A 20,456-nucleotide genomic window follows, 5' to 3' on the forward strand; every position below is an offset into this window, starting at 1 on the left:
TGAAGACATGGCCACCAATGGTGGAACGAAGACAATATTGGATGCACAAGAGGCCCGAATTGGAGGAACGTAGAATTCCCGGAAGGTTGTAGAGCTGGAGGAGGTTACAGAGCTAGGGAGGGGGCGAGGCCGTGGAAGGATTTGAACACGAGGATCAAAATTTTAAAATTTGTGCTGTTGCTGGACCAAGAGCAAATGTAGGTTATCGAGCTGGGTGAATGAGGCTTGGTGCGAGTTAGGATATGGGCAGCAGAGTTTTAGATGAGCTGAAGTTTACGGAGGGTAGAAGAGGGGAGACTGGCCAGGAGAGCTTTGGAATAGTTGAGCCTGAAGTTAACAAAAAGCACAGATGAGGGTCTCGGCAGCAGTTGAGCTGTTGGAGGCCTGTTCAAATCTAGTTGCGATTGGCTAACTCGGTACTGACCGGGGATCGAACTGGTGTGGCCTTGAGTGGAAAACTTTCAGAAAATTCTCACTTGTTTGTGTCCCTGGGTGACTGCATCTGGATTAATTTGGATTTTACTGAGAAACAGCAAAACTAAGACTAGACAATCGGTGAAGAATTTTATAGAATAAAGAACTTACATTTACATAGTGCCTTTCACAACCTCGGGATGTCCCAAAGCGCTTTACAGCCAACAAAGTACTTTTGAACTGTGGTCGCTGTTGTAATATAGGACACAGCAAGCTTCCACAAACAGCACTGAGATGAATGGTAAGATCATCTGTTTGTGATGTTGGTTGAGGGATAAATATTGGCCAGGACACCAGGGGTGAACTTCCCTGTTCTTCCAATAGGTGCCGTAAAATCTTTAACATAGAAGATAGGAGCAGGAGTAGGCCATTCGGCCCCTCGAACCTGCTCCGCCATTTAATGAGATCATGGCTGATCATCCAAATTCAGTACCCTGTCCCTACTTTCTCCCCCTATCCCTTTAGCCTTAACAAATATATCCAGCTCCTTTTTGAATATATTTAATGAATTGGCCTCAACTGAGAGGTCAGTTAGGGTCTCAGTTTAATGTCCCATCTGAAAGCTGACCTCTGACAGTGCAGCATGCCCTCAGTACTGCACTGGAGCGTCAGCCTGGATTATGTGTTCAAGTCTCTGGTGTGGGACTTGAAAGGCGAGAGTTCTACCAACTGGTCCACAGCTGATACTGCTAAGGGTCTTCAAATCAAACTACCAAGAAATTCACGAGTGTTCCTGTCAACCTGACAGAAGTGCACACTCTTGCTGTAAGGACAGAGAGATAGAAACATAGAGAAATAGGAGCAGGGGTAGGCCATTTGGCACCTTCGAGCCTGCTCTGCCATTCAATATGATCATGGCTGATCCTCTATCTCAATACCATATTCCCGCTCTCTCCCCATACTCCTTGGCGCCTTTTGTGTTTAGCAATCTATCTATCTCCTCCTCAAATATATTCAGTGACTTGGCCTCCACAGCCTTCTGTGGTAGAGAATTCCACAGGTTCACCACCCTCTGAGTGAAGGAATTTCTCACCATCTCAGTCCTAAATGTCCTACCCCATATCCTGAGACTGTGACCCCTCGTTCTAGACCCCCCAGCCAGGGGAAACATCCTCCCTGCATCCAGTCTGTCTAGCCCTGTCAGAATTTTATACGTTTCAATGAGATCCTCTCTCATTCTTCTAAACTCTAGTGAATACAGGCCTAGTTGACCCAATCTCTCCTCGTACGACAGTCCCGCCATCCCAGGAATCAATCTGGTGAACCTTTGCTGCACTCCCTCTATGGCAAGTATATCCTTCCTTAGGTAAGGAGACCAAAACTGCACACAGTACTCCAGGTGTGGTCTTACTAAGGCCCTGTACAACTGTAGTAAGACATCCTTGCTCCTGTACTCAAATCCTCTTGCAATGAAGGCCAACATACCATTTGCCTTCCTAACTGCTTGCTGCACCTGCATGTTTGCTTTCAGTGACTGGTGTACAAGGACACCCATCACTTTGTGCATCAGCATTTCCCAATCTATCACCATTTAAATAATACTCTATCTTTCTGTATTTCCTACCGAAGTGGATAATTTCACATTTATCCACGTTATACTGCATCTGCCATGTATTTGCCCACTCACTCAACTTGTCTAAATCGTCTTGAAGCCTCTTTGTATCCTCCTCACAATTCACAATCCCACCTAGTTTTGTGTCGTCAGCAAATTTGGAAATATTACATTTGGTTCCCTCATTCAAATCATTGATATATATTGTGAATAGCTGGGGCCCAAGCACTGATCCCTGCGGTACCCCACTAGTCACCGCCTGCCACCCCGAAAAAGACCCATTTATTCCTACTCTCTGTTTCCTGGCTGTTAACCAATTTTCAGTCCATGCCAGTATATTGCCTCCAATCCCATGTGCTTTAATTTTGCACACTAACCTCTTATGTGGGACTTTATCAAATGCCTTCTGAAAATCCAAATACACCACATCCACTGGTTCTTCCTTATCTATTCTACCAGTTACGTCCTCAAAAAACTCCAGTAGGTTTGGCAAACACGATTTCCCTTTCATAAATCCATATTGACTTTGTCTAATCCCGTTGATATTTTCTAAGTGTCCTGTTATCACATCCTTTACAATAGACTCCAGCATTTTCCCTGCTACTGATGTTAGGCTAACCGGTCTATAGTTCCCTGTTTTCTCTCTCCTTTCTTAAATAATGGGGTTACATTTGCCACCCTCCAATCTGCCGGAACTGTTCCATAATCTATAGAATTTTGGAAGATGACAACCAATGCATCCACTATTTCCATGGCTACCTCTTTTAGTACTCTGGGATGCAGATTATCAGGCCCTGTGGATTTATCAGCTTTCAGTCCCATTAATTTCTCCAGCACTATTTTTTACTAATACTAATTTCCTTTAATTCCTCCTTCTCACTAGACCCTTGGTTCCCTCGCATTTTTGGGAAGTTATTTGTGTCCTCTTCCGTGAAGACAGAACCCAAGTATTTGTTTAATTGCTCTGCCATTTCCTTGTTCCCCATTATAAATTATCCCGTTTCTGACTGTAAGGGACCTGCATTTGTCTTCACTAATCTTTTTCTTTTTACATACTTGTAGAAGCTTTTACAGTCCACTTTTATGTTCCTTGCAAGTTTACTCTCGTCCTCTATTTTTGGGGCTCCGATCCTCACAACAGTTCCAGGTAGCCTGCCCTCCCGCACTTAGTCTATCTGTTGGGTGAGTTTCCTGTACGTCGTTGATGTCCCCTTTGAGGAAACTGAAAGTGAAGCGCTCACACTTCACACAACTTCCTGCAGTCCTGGGTTTGTTGAATCTGCTGGAAAAAAACTGTTGTTGGATGTTCTTGTGCTTGCTGACCTACATCGGCTCCCAGTTAAGCAACGCGTCGATTTTAAAATTTTCATCCTTGTTTTCAAATCCCTCCATGACCCCTATCTCTGTAATCTCCTACAGCTCTATCATCCCCCTAGACCTCTATGCTCCACCTATTCTGGCCTTTTGAACATCCCTGATTTTTAAATGCTCCACCATTGGCTGTCGTACCTTCAGCTGCCTAGGCCCTAAGCTCTGGAATTCCCTCCCTAAATCTCTCCACTGCTCCCTCCTCCTTTTAAAACATTCCTTAAAACTTATCTCTTCGACCAAGCTTTTGGTCACTTGCCCTAACATCTTATATGGCTTGGTGTCAAATTTTCTTTTTTATTGATAACACTCCTGTGAAGCGACTTGAGATGTTTTATTGTGTTAAAGGCACTATATAAATACAAGTTGTTGTTCTTGGTGTGGTTATCCTAGCACAGAATACTTTCAGAATAAACAGCAGGTTTAAGTTGCCAAATAAAGATCGGTCAAGTCTCAAAGCTGTAGTTTTAAAACCCATCTTTTTTTAAAGTTATTATTGAGGCACTGGACTGAAGGTCGTAGTGCAGTATACCACCGAGGCTGAAAGGAGTAGGAGAGAAGGCTCGATAAATCAGGAAAACGGTGATTAGGCTGCAGTAAGCTTGGGTTGTAGATTACAGGAGGAAAGCCAAACCAAGGGAGGTAAGGAGTTGCATAGTTTTGAGGTTCAGAGAAGGAATGATTTGGCATAGGAGACTGAGCAATGGGTCTTGATTTTGGCGCTGTATGGGTAGAGGGACAGAAGGAAGTTCACAGGAGCACTGACCATAGTAATATCCATAAAACATAGTCCAGAAAGGTTGGCCACTAGAGGTGAGAGAGTGGTCACATGTTGGGCAACAAGCTAATTTGAGTTTCGTGTTCTACATGGAAGCAGAAAGACTCCAACTGAGAGGCCAGTTAGCCCATCAAGCCTATTCTGTCCACTGAGCATGTTCAATGGACTCTATCCCAGGAAGTGAGCTGTTTCCCAGTCAAGTAGTGGAAGTGATCAAATGTCACAAAGTATTATTGTTGTCGAATATCGTGTTTGGGAATACAAGATTGTTTTTTAAAGACTTAAATGTAATGTGGTCCAGTGTGACTTAACTCTGTCCTGCTCCAGTTCACCGAGCTCTACCAGCCCTAATGTTCTTGACCTTTCCTTCTGTTGTAGGTGACAAGCTGCCAGTGGCAAATGCTGGAAGGGACCGCATTGTGCAGCCAAATGAGGAAGTAACTCTAAGTGGGTTGGAGAGTAGAGATGACTTCAGAATTGTCACATTTGATTGGGGGCTCCTCCTTGGAGACCCCTCTGTGAAGATAAAGGTATGTATCCACACAGAGAGGGGCAACAACTACTCGGCAAATAGAATAAACCACCCGATGTTGAGTTGTGTTTTCTTCAGTTCCAACCTGTGGGAGAATGCCTTTTCAGATTCTTAAATGCTGAATCGCTTTCAACTGATCTTGATTTATGTGTCTAACCTTCATTAAACTTTCTGGCCAGGCATTATCACAACTGTTTATATCTGTTTTACTTGTGTCTACCTGGCTAAAATATAGTTAGTTGTTGATTTGAACAGATGGGCTCCCAGAGACGGGAGAGATAGAGGATCACCCTGAAGTGTGAAATGGAATACTACCGAACATCCGGACTCCCGCTCTTCAACAAGCAAGGCCTACCAAGCCCCCAAGCTTGCCAATTTACCTTTTCCCCCCTCCCATCCATGCCCTTCCTCTTCCCATTCTTTGCAGTTAAGCCCACATCACCCCACAACTCCCATCTCACCCACTTTGTCCCATGATCCCCTCCATACCCAGCCTGTCAACCCAACTTTACCTTTAATATCAGCCACCTGTATCTCTTTCATCCTCCCCCAGCGCCCCCCCCCCCCATTCTAATTCCCCTCCAGTCCCTGGCTACCTCCCTATCTCAAACCTTGGATTCCTCTCGAGACCCGGAATGTCTTCTGTCTGTCTCTGTGCCTGTCGCTCTCTGCCTGTCACCCGCCCGACCGCCTTCTCTCTGTCTCTCCCTCTCTCTTGCACTCCTTATTTGAGTCCCTCCAGTCTAGCTTCCACCCCACCCTCAATACTGAGATACATTGGCCAAAGTCACAAATGACACCCTGTGCGTCTGTGACCGTGGCTCACTAGTCCTCCTTCACCTTTCTGACTAAACCTTCGACACAATCACTCCATCCTCCTCTACTGTCTGTCCTCTGTCGCCCACCTTCGGGCCACTGATGTCCTAGATATTGCTCCTTCCTGACTCAATGCAAGCACTGCATTGTTGCCAGTGACTTTTCTTCCTCTGCTTGCATGGCCACCTGTGTTTTACCCTCCCCTCCCCACCCTTCACCATCAGAGAATATTCTAGCACAGGACCAGACCACTCAGCCCATTGAGTCTGTGTTGGTCTTTTCTCCACACGAGCCACCTACTCTAATCCCACTCTCCTGCTCTCTCGACCCCTGTCATATTCTTCATTTTCAAGCAACAAATTAAAATAATTAATTGATTTTGCTTCAACAAGGGTTTGTGTCTGATAATTCCAGACTCTCTCTACAGAAATTTTCAATAACCCCTTTTTTTTTTTGTGTTTATCTTAAATTTGTGCCCTGTCATTATATTCTCCCTGAACAAATTCTATTGCACTTTTCCCGTCATAACCCTTCATCATCTTGAAGATATCAGGTCACCCTTGCCCTCCCCAGATGCAGTGGAGAAAATCCTGACTTCTCTCACCATGGATGGAGGGGTTATAGTTAACATCCTAGTGAAACTGTGTTGCACCTTTCCCATTGCTTTTACGTCCTTCCTATAATGGGGTTCCCACAACTGCACCCAGTGTGCCAACTGGAGTCTAACTAAGGCTTTGTACAAGTGGAACATTACCTTACTCTTGCATTCTGTTCTGCCAGATGCAAAAGCAAGGATTTTGTTGGCCATTTTTATGGCCTTATCTACTTGAGCTGCACCTTCAATGACCTGTGCGCTTGGTCTCTCTGCTCTTTGACTGCATTTCCTCTCACTTCGAGACCTGGATGAACCAAAACTTCTTGCAACCGGATATTGGCAAAATAGTTGTGGCTGTCCTGTTTGCTTCTGTCTGTACCTTGAAGTCTCTGGTTTCGAATCCACCAATGTCTCCAGGTGCCACCTCATGCTGCATCAGAGAGTGTGGAATCTTGGCATCCTGCTCAATCCCCTGGCTCATTTCCCTCTGCCACATTTGTTCCGTTAGCAAGACTGCTTCCACGACAACTGTCCACCGAAAAACACAAGCTTACGCCTTCATCGCCTCGATGCACAGCTTCACCGGTGCTCTTCTAGCTGGTCTTCACACTGCCCCAAGTCCCATCAAATGCCACCCCCTATTGTGTCTTCTCAGAGTTGCGCACACAGCGCTGGGTGAGAGTTGGGTGAATCTGCTAAACAGTGATGACGGGAATTCGGTACAGAGGGGGAAGGAGTTGCTAAGTAATTTAAACCAAGGGACAACAGTAAATAAGTAAATATATAAATAAATAAGGAATAACTAATTAGATCAAAGGGGATAACATTAAAATTAACGATATCGAGGATGCCAACATTAAAGGGATCAGACTTGCATTAAATAAATCAGGTGTACATAAATAATAAATAGGTGTGGGGGATACAAAAATAAAGAAATTAATAAACAAAGAACAAGATTAATTAGTTACAAATTAACCTAAAATCAAGCTAAATCTATTTACTAAAAATAATCTGGATCTCAGGTAATTCTATTTTATATCTAGAATTAAATTACTAACAAATATATATTTTTTAAAAACTAGAAATGGCAGTGCAGGCTCTTTGTCAGGACTGTAATATGTGGGAGTTTGTGGACAGAGACTGTCCTGGATCATTCCACCGTTGGCGGCTGTGCCTTCAGCCATCTAGGTCTGGAACTCTCTCCCTGAACCGTTAAAGGGGCCGCCCGACCCAGAAAGAAACTACAGAGAACATTGCCTGGGAGTGAGTTCCAGGCTGGAACCTACTCCAAGTATTGAGCCCTACTGTAGTTCGTTCTGGAAGCATGCTGGGAATTCTCAGAGGCGTAACACACAAAATCGGATGTTGATTCATTAGATTATGGTGAAATCATTTGTGGGGGAATGGAGGGTGCTCTGGTTTATAGTGAATGGAAACGTCGATCGCGTCACATTAATCTAATGTAGGATTGTCTATTATCTCTGCTCTATTAATCGGGCCTAGTGAGTGTTTGTTTAATTTTGTTTTTGCCCCACCATGGTTGCCCTGGCAACACCACTGTGTGCTGTGTTGCTAACAGGGCTGTAAAGGTTCCGATCAACTAGAGTTTGCAGTTCCACGGAAGGGATGGTTGGGTCACATGGCTCCTGCAGGTTGGGGGGGTGGGGAGTGGGGGTTGGGTCTTGGTTTGCTCCTGTCTCATTGGTGTAAGAGAAACCAAACCAGCCAGTCCAACCAGCACAGGATGAAATGCCTTGCGACGTGCTCTAACTTGAGCTGGACCCAGCCTTGTCTCTCTCAATGTCTGACTGAATCCAAACAATGTACTGTATTTGTAGCATTTCCTCAAAGCGCACATTGGCCGCGATATTAACCCCACCCCCCACGACCGGTGGGGGGGAGGGGGTGGCCTGAAAATGTTTAAATAGGGATCACGCCCCCAGCCTGCCATGCACGTGCCGGCCACCATTTTTACCACGGCGGGTTGCAAGCCGTGCGAGTGTCCCACCTTGGGGCGGCACCTCCTTAACATATTTAAATCGGGCTCCCACAGTGCAGTTGGGAGGCTGATTTAAATTTAACATTTGCCAGCCGGGTTTTCCAGGAAGCCCGGCAGTAAAAGGGAGGCGGGAGCTGCCGGCTCCAGAAGGTTAGTGCTTCTTGCAGCACCCCTTGTGGGCCAGGAGGAGCGGTAGAGCGTTCACTTTTGCCGTCTTTTGGATGATGCATTAAACCGAGGCCCTACTGCCCTCTGAGGTGGACTTAAAAGATCCCACATCGCTCTTCTAAGAAAAGCAAAGGAGCTCTCCTCTGTGCCCTGCACCAATATTCATCCCTCAACCAACATCACCAGAACAGATTATCTGGTCATTATCACATTGCTGTTTGTGGGATCTTGCTGTGTGCAAACTGGCTGCCACGTTTTCTACATTACAACAGTGACTACACTTCATAAGTACTTCATTGGTTCTGAAGTTCTTTGGGATGTCCTGATCTCATGAAAAGTCTTTTTCTTTCCTCAAATACCTCAAACTTCCCACCTCTCTCTCAGCCACCTCAAAACCTATCTCTCCGATCCATCCCTGGTGATGCTCTGCACCCATTTTCCCCCCTCTTTTATGAAAGGCACTACATAAATGCATGTTCTTCTACGGCTTAGTTGAACACTGAAAGATGCTCCTTAAAACCGACCGACCTTGACCAAACATTTGGCCACCCGTCCTACTATCCCCTTAATGTGGCTCAGTGTCAATTTTTGTCTGCTTATGCTCCTGTGAAGAGTCTTGGGACATTTTACTACTTTAAAGGCGCTATATAAATGCAAGTTATTGTTTTCCGACTCCGTGGAATGCGGCTGAATAAAAGTTCTCGACGCAGCTCAAAAGACTCAGTTGTTTTTGCTCTCTCCTCAGGCAACTAAAAACCAGGATGAGGTGGTGGCGTCGAACCTGCAGGTGGGGCCTTACGTCTTTCAGCTGACCGTCACGGACACCGCTGGTCAGAAGACCGTGGACAACATGACCATCACTGTCCTCTCGCCTGAGCAGTCGGAGGGTGAGCGTGTTTTCCATTTCCTCGAGTGAGTCCCGATCGAAAAGGGGCTCACTTAGTCCTTCCAAATGCCCCTCCACTGTCGTTCTTTAAAAGCAGAGATGTTAGGTTTAACTTCTATAGAATCTTGGTTAGACTACAGTTGGTGTACTGTGCACAGTTCTGGTCTCTGCATTACAAAAAGGATATAGAATCACTGGAGAAGGTGCAAAAAAGATTTACAAGGATGATATCAGAGCTGAGAGGTTATAACTTTCAGGAAAGACTAAACAGGCTTGGGGCTCTTTTCTCTAGAAAAGAGAAGACTAAGGGGTGACCTGATAGAGGTCTTTAAAATTATGAAGGGGTTTGATGGGTAGACATCAAGAAGATGTTTCCACTTGTGGGGGAATCCAAAACTCAGGGCCATGAATATAAGGTAGCCAATTATAAATCCAATAAGGAATTCAGGAGAAACTTCTTTACCCCGAGAGTGGTTAGAATGTGGAACTCGCTACCACATGGAGTGGTTGAGGTGAATGGCATCGATGCATTTAAGGGGAGGCTAGATAAGTACATGAGAGAGAAAGGAGTAGAAGGTTATGCTGATGGGGCGAGATGAAGTAAGGTGGCAGGAGGAGCATAAACACTGGCATAGACCATTTGGGCCGAATGGCCTGTTTCTGTGCTGTACATTCTGTGTAATTCCCTACCGCGGTTCGTCTGTCAATTTTGACCTCTGTTGTTTCTCCACCCTTCTAGATTACTGCATGGCGGATAAGAAAGTGGGGCCTTGCCGCGGATCCTTTCCCCGCTGGCGTTACGCCGCCGACGAGGGGACCTGCGAGGCCTTCACCTACGGTGGCTGCAAGGGTAACAAGAACAACTTCGTGGACGAGAAGGAATGCAAGCAGGCGTGTGGCAGGGTCAAAGGTCAGTGGCCTCGTGGGCGGGCAAGTGATTCGTGTCCCAGTATCCTGCAGTTCTCCGGACACCCGGAACTTGAGCGTGTGCTGAACAACGTTCCCTCTGGGCCGCGCAGCTGTCTGCCGGCGCCGCGCAGCTGTCTGCCGGCCCCACGCACCCCGGGACCAGCTTTTACATTGTGAAATTTGATGCATGTGCGAAACTTTGAATGGGTCGCGCAGCCCATTAAAGGGACCACGCACCCAAATTTAAAATTAGGAAGAACATTGGTGCCGAGGGTTAAATTCGAAATATGATTGCACACACGTAATGGCGGTTCTCTGCCTGTCCCCCTGTGGGTCATGAGGTCATTGCGTTGGATGATGTGGGGCTGTACCTAGCCACACAGAGCAGGACGGTCCCAGGCTCCATCTCTGGCTTGTGCCAAATTATCTGGATGACTAGAGGGAGTGCTCCGATTAGTCTCGGAAGCGAAGAAATCAGCCAATCTTTGCTGCTTCAGCAATCCTCGCTGGAAAGAATGCTTTCGGTGAACGTCAGATGAGGAAGAGTTTATGCGGGCCTATGATGCCCCCATGATTGAGGCTCACTGTCACGTGTGGAGGGTGACTAGTTGGGTAAAGTAGAAGAATGGGCTGCCTATGCATATGGAACAATACCCTAGCAATGAGTCACGGAGTTCAGGAGAGATTGGGGGGGTGAGAAATGTTGGTTGAAGTCAACAGAAGATGATGGTGGGACTCTTGTATCTGACTTTCAATTGATTCATTATTGAGGAATGACTGTGGTGACCGTTATCTTTTTAAGATGAACTGTTGCATCTTGGATACACCTTGTGAACGTTCAGTTCTGGTGCGCGATACCTCATGCCAACCTGGGCAGGGCAAGTACCTGAGGGACCCTGACCTGAGCTCACCTGGAGCTGGTGCAGTGAGGAGCAGCCAGAACTGTTCTTGCGCAACGTCCCGTCCAAACCTGACAATACCCATGAGGTCAGCTTTGCTTCCCAGGTAATGTGGCCTCGCGTGTCTGTAGTTGCGTCTATGCCAGAGGCTTGGAGCCAAGATTGCATCTAGTCAAAGTCCCCCGACAACCTGCCGAGGGAATCACAATGAGTTACCTAGGAGGTTGTACACCTTTGACAACCTCCCAATCACAGGTAGAGGAAAACCTTTCTATAAAGATGGAACTAACTGATGTTTTCTCTCTCTTCCAGCTGACACCAGGTCTTCTGGCAGATCAGGCTTGCCACGTGAGTACCTCTTCAGCGTATGACCCCCGTCCCCTGTTCCTTACACATAACGAAAGAACTTTCATTTCTATAGTGCCTCAGGGTGTCCCAAAGTGCTTCAAAGGCAATGGGGTACTTTTAAAGTGTTGTCACTGTTGTAATATAGGAAATTTGCACACAGCAAGCTGCCATAAACAGCACTGAGACAAATGAGCAGTGAATCTGTTTTCGGTGTTGGTCGAGGGATAACTATTGGCCAGGACACCAGGGAGAACTCCTCTGCTCTTTGAAAAGTGCCATGTAGATTATGTCCACCTTAAAGGGCAGATGGGGCCTCAGTTTAGTGTCTCGTTCAAAAGACGGCAGCTCCGACAGTTCAGCACTCCCTCAGTACTGCACTGGGATTATGTGCTCATGTCTCTGGAGTGGGGCTCAAACTCACAACCTTCTGACTCGGAAGCGAGAGTGCTACCAACTGAGCCACGAGCGACGCCGTAAAGGAAAGGCATTGTGAGGGGGCGACTGGGAGGAGAGCACTTTTTGTCTGAAGTATTCCTTCACTTAATAGAGTAAAACAATGCTTACAAAGCCATGGGCTCACTGGTTAATCTTTGAACTGCCGCCTTCTGTTCCAGCTGCGTGCGAGAGATTCTGCACTAGCCAATCTATATCTCCTAGAAACCACCACTGCTACTAGTAACTGAGAGTAAGCTCATCAATTCAAATGGTCCATGCAGTTACCGCCATTGCAACAACTATGGAATCGGTGAAATGTTGGACGATCTGATCTATTTGGGGGGGGGGGGATTGCTCTCCCACTTCTGCCAGGAGATAATATTGAGCTCGGGTATGTTCAAAAAGAGACACTACAAGTTCATGTTTTTGTTTGTTTTTTATGGGATGTGGGCGTCACTGGCAAAGCCAGCATTTATTGCCCATCCCTAATTGCCCTTGAGAAGGTGGTGGTGAGCCGCCTTCTTGAACCGCTGCAGTCCGTGTAGCGAAGGTACTCCCACAGTGCTGTTAGGGAGGGAGTTCCAGGATTTTGACCCAGCGACGATGAAGAATCGGTGATATATTTCCAAGTCAGGATGGTGTGTGACTTGGAGGGGAACTTGGAGGTGGTGGTGGTTTCCATGCGCCTGCTGCCCTTGTCCTTCGAGGTGGAAGAGGTCGCGGGTTTGGTAGGTGCTGCCGAAGAAGCCTTGGCGAGTTGCTGCAGTGCATCTTGTAGATGGTACACACTGCAGCCACGGTATGCCGGTGGTGGAGGGAGTGAATGTTTAAGGTGGTGGATGGGGTGCCAATCAAGCGGACTGCTTTGTCCTGGATGGTGTCGAGCTTCTTGTGTTGTTGGAGCTGCACTCATCCAGGCAAGTGGAGAGTATTCCATCACACTCCTTACTGTGCCTTGAAGATGGTGGAAAGACTTTGGGGAGTCAGGAGGTGAGACACTCGCCGCAGAATATCTAGCCTCTGACCTGCTCTTGTTGCCATAGTATTTATGTGGCTGGTCCAGTTAAGTTTCTGGTCAATGGTGACCCCCAGGATGTTGATGGTGGGGGATTCGGCAATGGTAAGGCCGTTGAATGTCAAGGGGCGGTGTTTAGACTCTCGCTTGTTGGAGATAGTCATTGCCTGGCACTTAGGTGGCAGGTAACATTCACGCCACAGATCAGCCCAAGCCTGAACATTGTCCAGGTCTTGTTGCATGCGGGCATGGACTGCTTCATTGTCTGAGGAGTTGTGAATGGCACTGAACACTGTGCAGTCATCAGCGAACATCCCCATTTCTGACCTTATGTTGGAGGGCAGGTCATTGTTGAAGCAGCTGAAGATGGTTGGGCCTAGGACATGGCCCTGAGGAACTCCTGCAGTGATGTACTGGGGCTGTGATGGTTGACCTTCAACCACCACAGCCATCTTCCTTTGTACTAGGTGTGACTCCAGCCAGTGGAGAGTTTTCCCCCCCCCGATTCCCATTGACTTCAGTTTTACTAGTCTTACTTCCATTCCATGTAAAATAATGGAATAGGTTAGCAGGGGAATGATCTGTACAGTAATAACCTAATAAACTACAGTCCCCATGGAATCAAAAGGAGAGGTTCCTGTCTGATCAACCTCTTTGACAGTTCTTGAGGTAATGACGACCCAAATGCACTGTGGAAAGTCCTTTAATGGGTGACTTCCTAAGGACATTTGGGAAAAGTTATTGGGTGAACTTAAAGTGTTAAGGATGCACGGTAAACCCTGGGAATGGATGAGAAATCGGCTGAAGGGTAGAAAACTACTCATTAGAGGAGTGACATCAGAGTGAGGAGCTGGTGGGGGTGGTGGTGAGAGGACAGAATGGGGTGTTCCAGGGCTCGATGCTGGGCAGCCACTGTTTCCAATTTATATAAGTGACCTGGATTCAGGAACTCAATGTTAAGTGGTCAAATTTGGAGATAATACCAAACGAGAAGAAGCAGTGGAATCATAGGAGGTGCTCAGTAATTAGGACAGAATGAGTTGATTAAAATATGCAAGTGGCCAGTACAATGGCGGATTAAATTCAATGCAGAGATATGCAAAATTTTAAACATAAAGGGAAAATAATCGGCACTGTACCCTATGATTGGTGTTGACATAGCTAAGGATGAAGTTGAAAGTGTCTTGGTAGACGCAACGCTCAACATGTCCGACCAATGCAGATGTGTTACCTTTTGGTAGGAAGAATAAGGAGGCAACAACCTGCTCAGATAAGGAGTCTAAATGAGGTAGAGGAGCAAGGGGATGTAGGGGTACAGATATGCAAATCACGACTCCGTAGCGACACAGGTTAATAAGGCCAAAACAAACCAAGCACAGGGGTTCATTTCTAGAGGGTTAGAATTGAAAAGCAGAGAAGTTATGTTAAACTTATAACCTTGGTTAGACCACACTTGGAGTACTGTGCACAGTTCTAATCTCCATTATAAATGGATATAGAGGCATTGGAGAAGGTGCAAAAAAATTTACAAGGATGATACCAGAACTGAGAGGTTATAACTGTAATGTCCGTGTGTAATTGAGACATGGACTGCAGAAGTTGGTTATAACAGGTGTTTACTAAATGGAGACAAAACTGGAACTACTATACAAAGTTACTACACAGGCTTATATACAGGGGTGGTCACTACTGGTACTGCAGTATACAGGGGCTGCAGAATATAGTTCCTTCTTCAAAGTACATACACTACAATTCCCTTTTAGCTAAACAGTACATAACATTCGATTAATAATTAAATAACATGTTTACCATTGCAGTTGCTATATACATTAGCTGAAGTTAATCAATTATAAATTCAGTCTTTGAGGAGGCTTCCTGATTCTGTCCGGATAACGCCTCTTTGGGGTATCAGGTTCTTCTGGCAAAGTTGATTCGGGATCAACGTCGTTGTTTGGTTTGTCTGCTTCCAATATCACCGATTCTGAGGTAGATGCAATTGGTACTTCGGTTTCATCACCAGGTGTATAGGATCGTGGTGTAGATTTGACGTTTTCCAGTGACTCTAGAATCTGGTCAGCATGGCGTCTTACAATGCTCTCTCCAACGTCCACGGTATACATTAGAGGTCCTTGCCGTGTGCAGATCGTTCCTGGCTGCCATTTCTCTGTGCGGTAGTCCTGGGCCAAAACTGGTTGACCTATCTTGAAACTCCTGGTTGGCCTTTCTTTCATATTCTGAAACTGCCTGTTCTCCACATCTCTTCTGATGTTTGGCTTAACCAAATCCAAGCGGCATCTTAGTCTTCGATTGAAGAACATCATGGCTGGAGTTTGGTTGGTAACCGCATGTGTCGCATTCCGGTAGGCAAACAAGAAGTTATCCACCTTGTGTTGTCGGGGTATGTCTTCATTACACATTGCCTTGATAGCCGCCTTGAATGTTTGAACGAACCTCTCAGCCAATCCATTGGTGGCTGGATGATATGGGGCGGATGTGTAATGCTTAACACCATTGTTCTTTAAGAACCTCCGGAACTCTTCAGACACAAACTGTGGTCCATTGTCGGAGCAAATCTGTTCAGGCAGCCCATTTCTGGCGAATATGGTTCGTAAGACTGTGATAGTTTTTTCTGTGGTGGTTGAGGACATTTTTATTACCTCTGGCCACTTTGAATGTGCATCCACCGCAATTAAAAACATCGAGTCCATAAATGGACCAGCAAAATCAATGTGTACCCTTTGCCATGGAGATGAGGGCCACTCCCATGGATGTAGAGGGGCTTGTGGTGGGGCGTTTTGGACTTTCTGGCATCCTGTACAGCTCTTGGTCATCTCTTCGATTTCTCTATCGATTCCCAGCCACCACACAAACGCTCTGGCTAAGTTCTTCATTTTTACCCCTCCCAGATGACCCTCATGAAGCTCATTGAGCACTCTATCCTTCAATTTGGGTGTAATTACTACTCTGGATCCACACATCAAGGTTCCTCGGCACACTGACAGCTGTTCTCTTCTCGGTGAGAATGCTGGCAACAGTGGTTCGCCATCTGCTGGCCATCCCTTCACCATTAAATCATAGCCCCTGGAGAGTGTCGGGTCATTTCGTGTTTCCTGTTCTATGTTTGCATTCGTCACAGGTAGACATTCGACTATGGTCGAGTGGAATATCTCCACAGGATCCACTGCAGGTGCTTCTTCCACCATCGACAACGGTAGGCGCGACAATCCATCAGCATTCCCATGCTGTTTAGTTCCTTTGTACTCGATGTCATATTGGTGTGCCCCTAGGAAAAGGGACCACCTCTGTAGCCGTTGTGCTGTCATTATCGGGACGCCCTTCTTAGGGTTGAAAATTGAGACAAGAGGTTGATGATCAGTTAGTAGAGTAAATTTCTGTCCGTGCAGGTAGTGATTGAACTTCTTCACCCCCCACACCAGGCTGAGGGTCTCTCTGTCAATCTGGGCGTAGTTACGCTCGGCTGAAGTTAACGAGCGTGACGCAAAAGCTATCGGCCTCTCTGAACCATCAAGGAATTTATGTGACAGTACCGCTCCAACGCCGTAGGGAGACGCATCACACGCCAGTCTTATCGGTAGTGATGGGTTGTAGTGAGCCAGTACTTCTCTTGAAGTGATCAGGCCTTTGCACTTCTGAAAGGCCCGCTTACATTCATCGCTCCATTTCCATGCTACTCCAGTTTGTAGCAGGGCGTTCAGTGGGTGCAGAATTGTGGACAAATTCGGCAAAAACTTATGGTAGTAATTCACCAATCCGAGGAATGACCTCAGTTGCGACACATTTTCAGGCGCTGGAGCCTTAACTACCGCTTCAATTTTGTCAGGGGACTTATGTAACCCCTCTTCATCAATCACGTGGCCACAATACGATATTTGCTGCTTAAAAAACTCACATTTGAGGCGATTGGCTCGTAGCCCATGTTCTCTTAGTCTAGTGAGCACCTGCTCTAGGTTGGCAAGGTGTTCACTGTCATTTTCACCTGTCACTAGGATGTCGTCCAAGTAACACTGAGTCCCCGGAATCCCTTGCAGGACTTGTTCCATTGCTCTTTGCCATATAGCCGGAGCTGATGCTACTCCGAATACCAGTCGATTATACTGGTAAAGACCTTTGTGAGTGTTTATCGTGAGATATTTCCTAGAGGATTCTTCAACCTCCATCTGCAAATATGCTTGCGCTAGGTCAATTTTTGTAAAACGTTTCCCTCCAGATAGTGAGGTGAAAATATCTTCTATCCTCGGAAGAGGATACTGTACTGTGTGAAGGACTGGGTTCACAGTCACCTTGAAGTCCCCACAGATGCGAACCTTCCTTGGCTCCTCAGACTTATTGTTTAACGTTTTCTTCATGACAGGAACGATGGGTGTCGCCCACTCGCTCCAGTCTACCTTAGTTAGCACGCCTGCATTCTCCAGATTCTCCAGCTCTGCCTCGACGGCTGGGCGAATTGCATACGGTACCGGTCTTGCTTTGAAAAACTTGGGAATTGCATTCTCTTCTATTTTTATCGAGGCAGTTACGCCTTTAAGATTTCCCAGTCCTTGTTGAAATACCTCTTTAGCGTTAGCTAAGATTTTTGACAATCGTCCAGGTGTGACGTCGTCATCCTTTTTACCAGCCACAGTTAGTGCCTGAATGGAGTGCCAGTCTAAATTTATCTTTCTGATCCATTCACGTCCCAATAACGGTGGTCCACCATCTTGCAGTATGTACAGATACAATTTCTGTATTTCCTTGCCGTTGTATTCGACAGGCACCCTTATTTTCCCTCTGGGGTATACTTTCTGCCCCATATATGTCTTCAAGACAATGGATGTGTCTTTCAAGGGTATGTGTGAGAATAGCCGCTCGTAGTCTCGTCGATTCATGACGGTCAAGGCTGATCCTGTATCCAATTCCATTTTGACTTGGGACCCTGCTATCGTGCGGGTGACCCAAATGGTTCGGTGATCCTCTTTTGCGATTACGTTGTGTAGTTTGAGACAGCTTAGTCTCTTGTTCCCGGATTCACTATCGCTCTTCTGGTCTTCGGAACTACTGTCCGTCATCTTTTGTACTTTCCTGTACTTTTCCTTAGTAGTCTTTTTGTTGTCGTTAGTCTTCTTCCCGGACCTGCAAACTCGTGCAATGTGTCCCATCTTTCCGCATTGCCTGCATGTTTTGTCCTTGAACCAGCAGTCTTTCTGGTCATGGGTTGTTCTGCCGCAGCGATATCATTTTTCAAACCCCCATGTCATTTCATGGGTGCCGTATTCCTGTGGCTTTTGCTGTATTTCCGCAGCTCCCCTTGCTGCTGCTTCGTACGATACTGCCACGCTGAAAGCCTTATCTAGCGTCAGCTCTTTCTCTGAGAGTAACCTCTTCTGGGTTCCTTCACTCAGGAGTCCACAGACAAATTTGTCCCGTAGGGTATCTGCCAGTCTTGCTCCGAACTGGCAGTGCTTTGATAGCTTGCGTAGTTCCGTAAGGTAATCAGCTTTGCTCTCATCTTTATGCTGATTTCTCTTGTGGAATTTAAATCTTTCTGCTATCAGCAGTGGTGTAGGATTTAGGTGTTCCTGTAGGATATCAACAATTTCGTTAAAACTCTTCACCATCGGTTTGACTGGAGTGATCAGGTTCCGCAATAGGCCGTACGTTCTTGCGCCCATTAAGTTTAGTAGTACCGATGCCTTTTTCTCATCGGCTACTTCGTTTGTCTTGCAATATACTTCGACTCTTTCCACATACGTGGTCCAGTCTTCTATTTCATTATCGAAGGCAGTGATATTGCCAGTCTTCGGCATCTTGGAGATCTAAGATGGCGCCTCCCGCGCTTTGCCTTCTTCCCCGATTGAACAAAATGGCACCTCCCGCGCTTTGCCGCCTTCCCCGCTGGATTAAGATGGCGCCTCCCGCGCTTTCTGTCTTTTCCGCTGCTGCCAACGCTGTTGCTGCCGTTTTTATGCCTTGATGGCAACGCCCTATGGTCTTCGCGCGCTTCCCCCCGCGCTGCTGCCAACGCTGCTCTCCGCGGTCCCCGTGGCAAACTGCAGCTCCTCGCGGCTTTCTGCGCTTCTAATTTCTTTTTCTTTTATTTTAATTACTGTTCCCGTCATCAGAGCAGACCCTATGGGACACTTTCCTCCCTCTTCTCGGGTCTGTACGCTGCCTGGCTTCGTAGCACCAGCCGCGCCCTGTGTGCTCCACCCTCTCTCTCTCCTCTTCCCGACAATGCTGCTCAGCCCCGTTGAAAAGCCACCCGATCGAGCTCTAGCCCGCCGCAGCCCAGGAAGGATCAGTGTACTACCTGCCACCAGCCCGATTAGCTGGAACACCATAGACTGGGGAACCAAGCCCAGCTCTCGACAGCCTCTCCTGCAAATCTTCGAATTCGATGAATCAGAGGGTGGTTGCCCACGGTCGACGCCCGTTTCTTCTGGGTTTTTTTCTTTCTGGATTTCTTCCTTCTGGCTTCGACCTCTAATAACTTCGCTTCAGGGATGGATCCCCGTGAGGTGGTGCAGAACTGTAGGTAAGTTCGGATCTGTTCGTCGCCAATGTAATGTCCGTGTGTAATTGAGACACGGACTGCAGAAGTTGGTTATAACAGGTGTTTACTGAATGGAGACTCGATGTAATTCTATGTAATGCAGAGCAGCAGTCAGCAAAGCCAATAAGATGTTGAACTACAGCCTCTGCAAGTCAGAGGAAGTCCTGATCAAACTGTACTGTGCTCTGGTGAGACTGCACCTTGAGCACTGTGTCTAGTTGCTGAAGAGGAGTGAGTTAAGGACTGGATGTAGTTCAGAGAAAACCTCCAGGTGATCCCTCATTTCTCAGGTCTGAGTTACGAGGAAAGACTGGAGAAACTTAGGCTTTACGGCCTGGACAAGAGGTGCCTGAGAAGTGATCTCGTCTAGGTCTATAAGGTGATACTTCAAATGAAAGTGCAGGAAGAGGACAAGGGGGTACAAATTCAAGCCGATAAAAGCTAAATTTAGGACTAATGTCACACTCAGTGATCAACGCACGGAATAGACTTCCAGATAGAGTAGTGGAGGCTTCATATAAGAAACAATTGGATGCTACTTTAGGACCTCGCTAAATGGATGGACTAAGAAGAACTGAATGACCTTCCTCATCTGGAATTATCTTGTGCTGCCTTCCAAAGTGGATTAGCCTGCCATTGGTCCAAGCTCACAAAGAGTGACCACTTGGACGAGGTACTGAGAGTTGCTTGCCAAACCGTATAGCGGCATGAATCAGTCCTGTCGGGGTGGTGCGGGATATATATGCACAGGCTCAATATGTTTGTGACCTCACTACTGCTTTGCAGTGATTCAACAAGTGCTGGAATACTTCCCACTTCGTCACACACTTGACACTTGCTCGCGCTCTCCCATTATGTCTCGCACTCTCAGCTCGCTCTCACTCTTGCTTGCTCACTCCCTTACAGACTGCACGGGCACGTGCACTGAACATCAGTTCATGTGCAAGGACAACTGTTGCATCGATGGCAACCTGGAGTGCGATGGAATTCCCCATTGCACAGATAACTCGGATGAGGCCAGCTGCGAACACAGTGAGTACAGCTCTTCACCTGCTGATGCGCTAGTGGGCAAGGACAGGGAGCAAACTTCTATCTTCTGTCGCGTGATCTTTCTAAACGAGGCTAGAGAATC

The 20,456-nt window shown here is 46.7% G+C and overlaps 1 protein-coding gene across 2 annotated transcripts in view; it reads left to right on the forward strand.

Annotated features, from left to right (window-relative positions):
* spint1a (serine peptidase inhibitor, Kunitz type 1 a) overlaps nucleotides 1-20,456 on the forward strand; it is a 70,621-nt gene that overhangs the window by 32,569 nt on the left and 17,596 nt on the right. The window contains exons 2-6 of one of the 2 annotated variants that reach the window (XM_086003634.1): nucleotides 4,551-4,702; nucleotides 9,028-9,169; nucleotides 9,908-10,078; nucleotides 11,289-11,324; nucleotides 20,231-20,356. In XM_086003634.1, the coding sequence (XP_085859760.1) occupies nucleotides 4,551-4,702; nucleotides 9,028-9,169; nucleotides 9,908-10,078; nucleotides 11,289-11,324; nucleotides 20,231-20,356 (627 nt within the window). The remainder of the gene's footprint in view (nucleotides 1-4,550; nucleotides 4,703-9,027; nucleotides 9,170-9,907; nucleotides 10,079-11,288; nucleotides 11,325-20,230; nucleotides 20,357-20,456) is intronic. The other variant, XM_086003636.1, reaches the window with a different exon arrangement.

Source organism: Somniosus microcephalus, chromosome 12 (genome assembly GCF_052327205.1).
Source record: "Somniosus microcephalus isolate GS21.2 chromosome 12, FLI_Smic_1.0, whole genome shotgun sequence".
NCBI classification, from domain to species: Eukaryota; Metazoa; Chordata; class Chondrichthyes; order Squaliformes; family Somniosidae; genus Somniosus; species Somniosus microcephalus.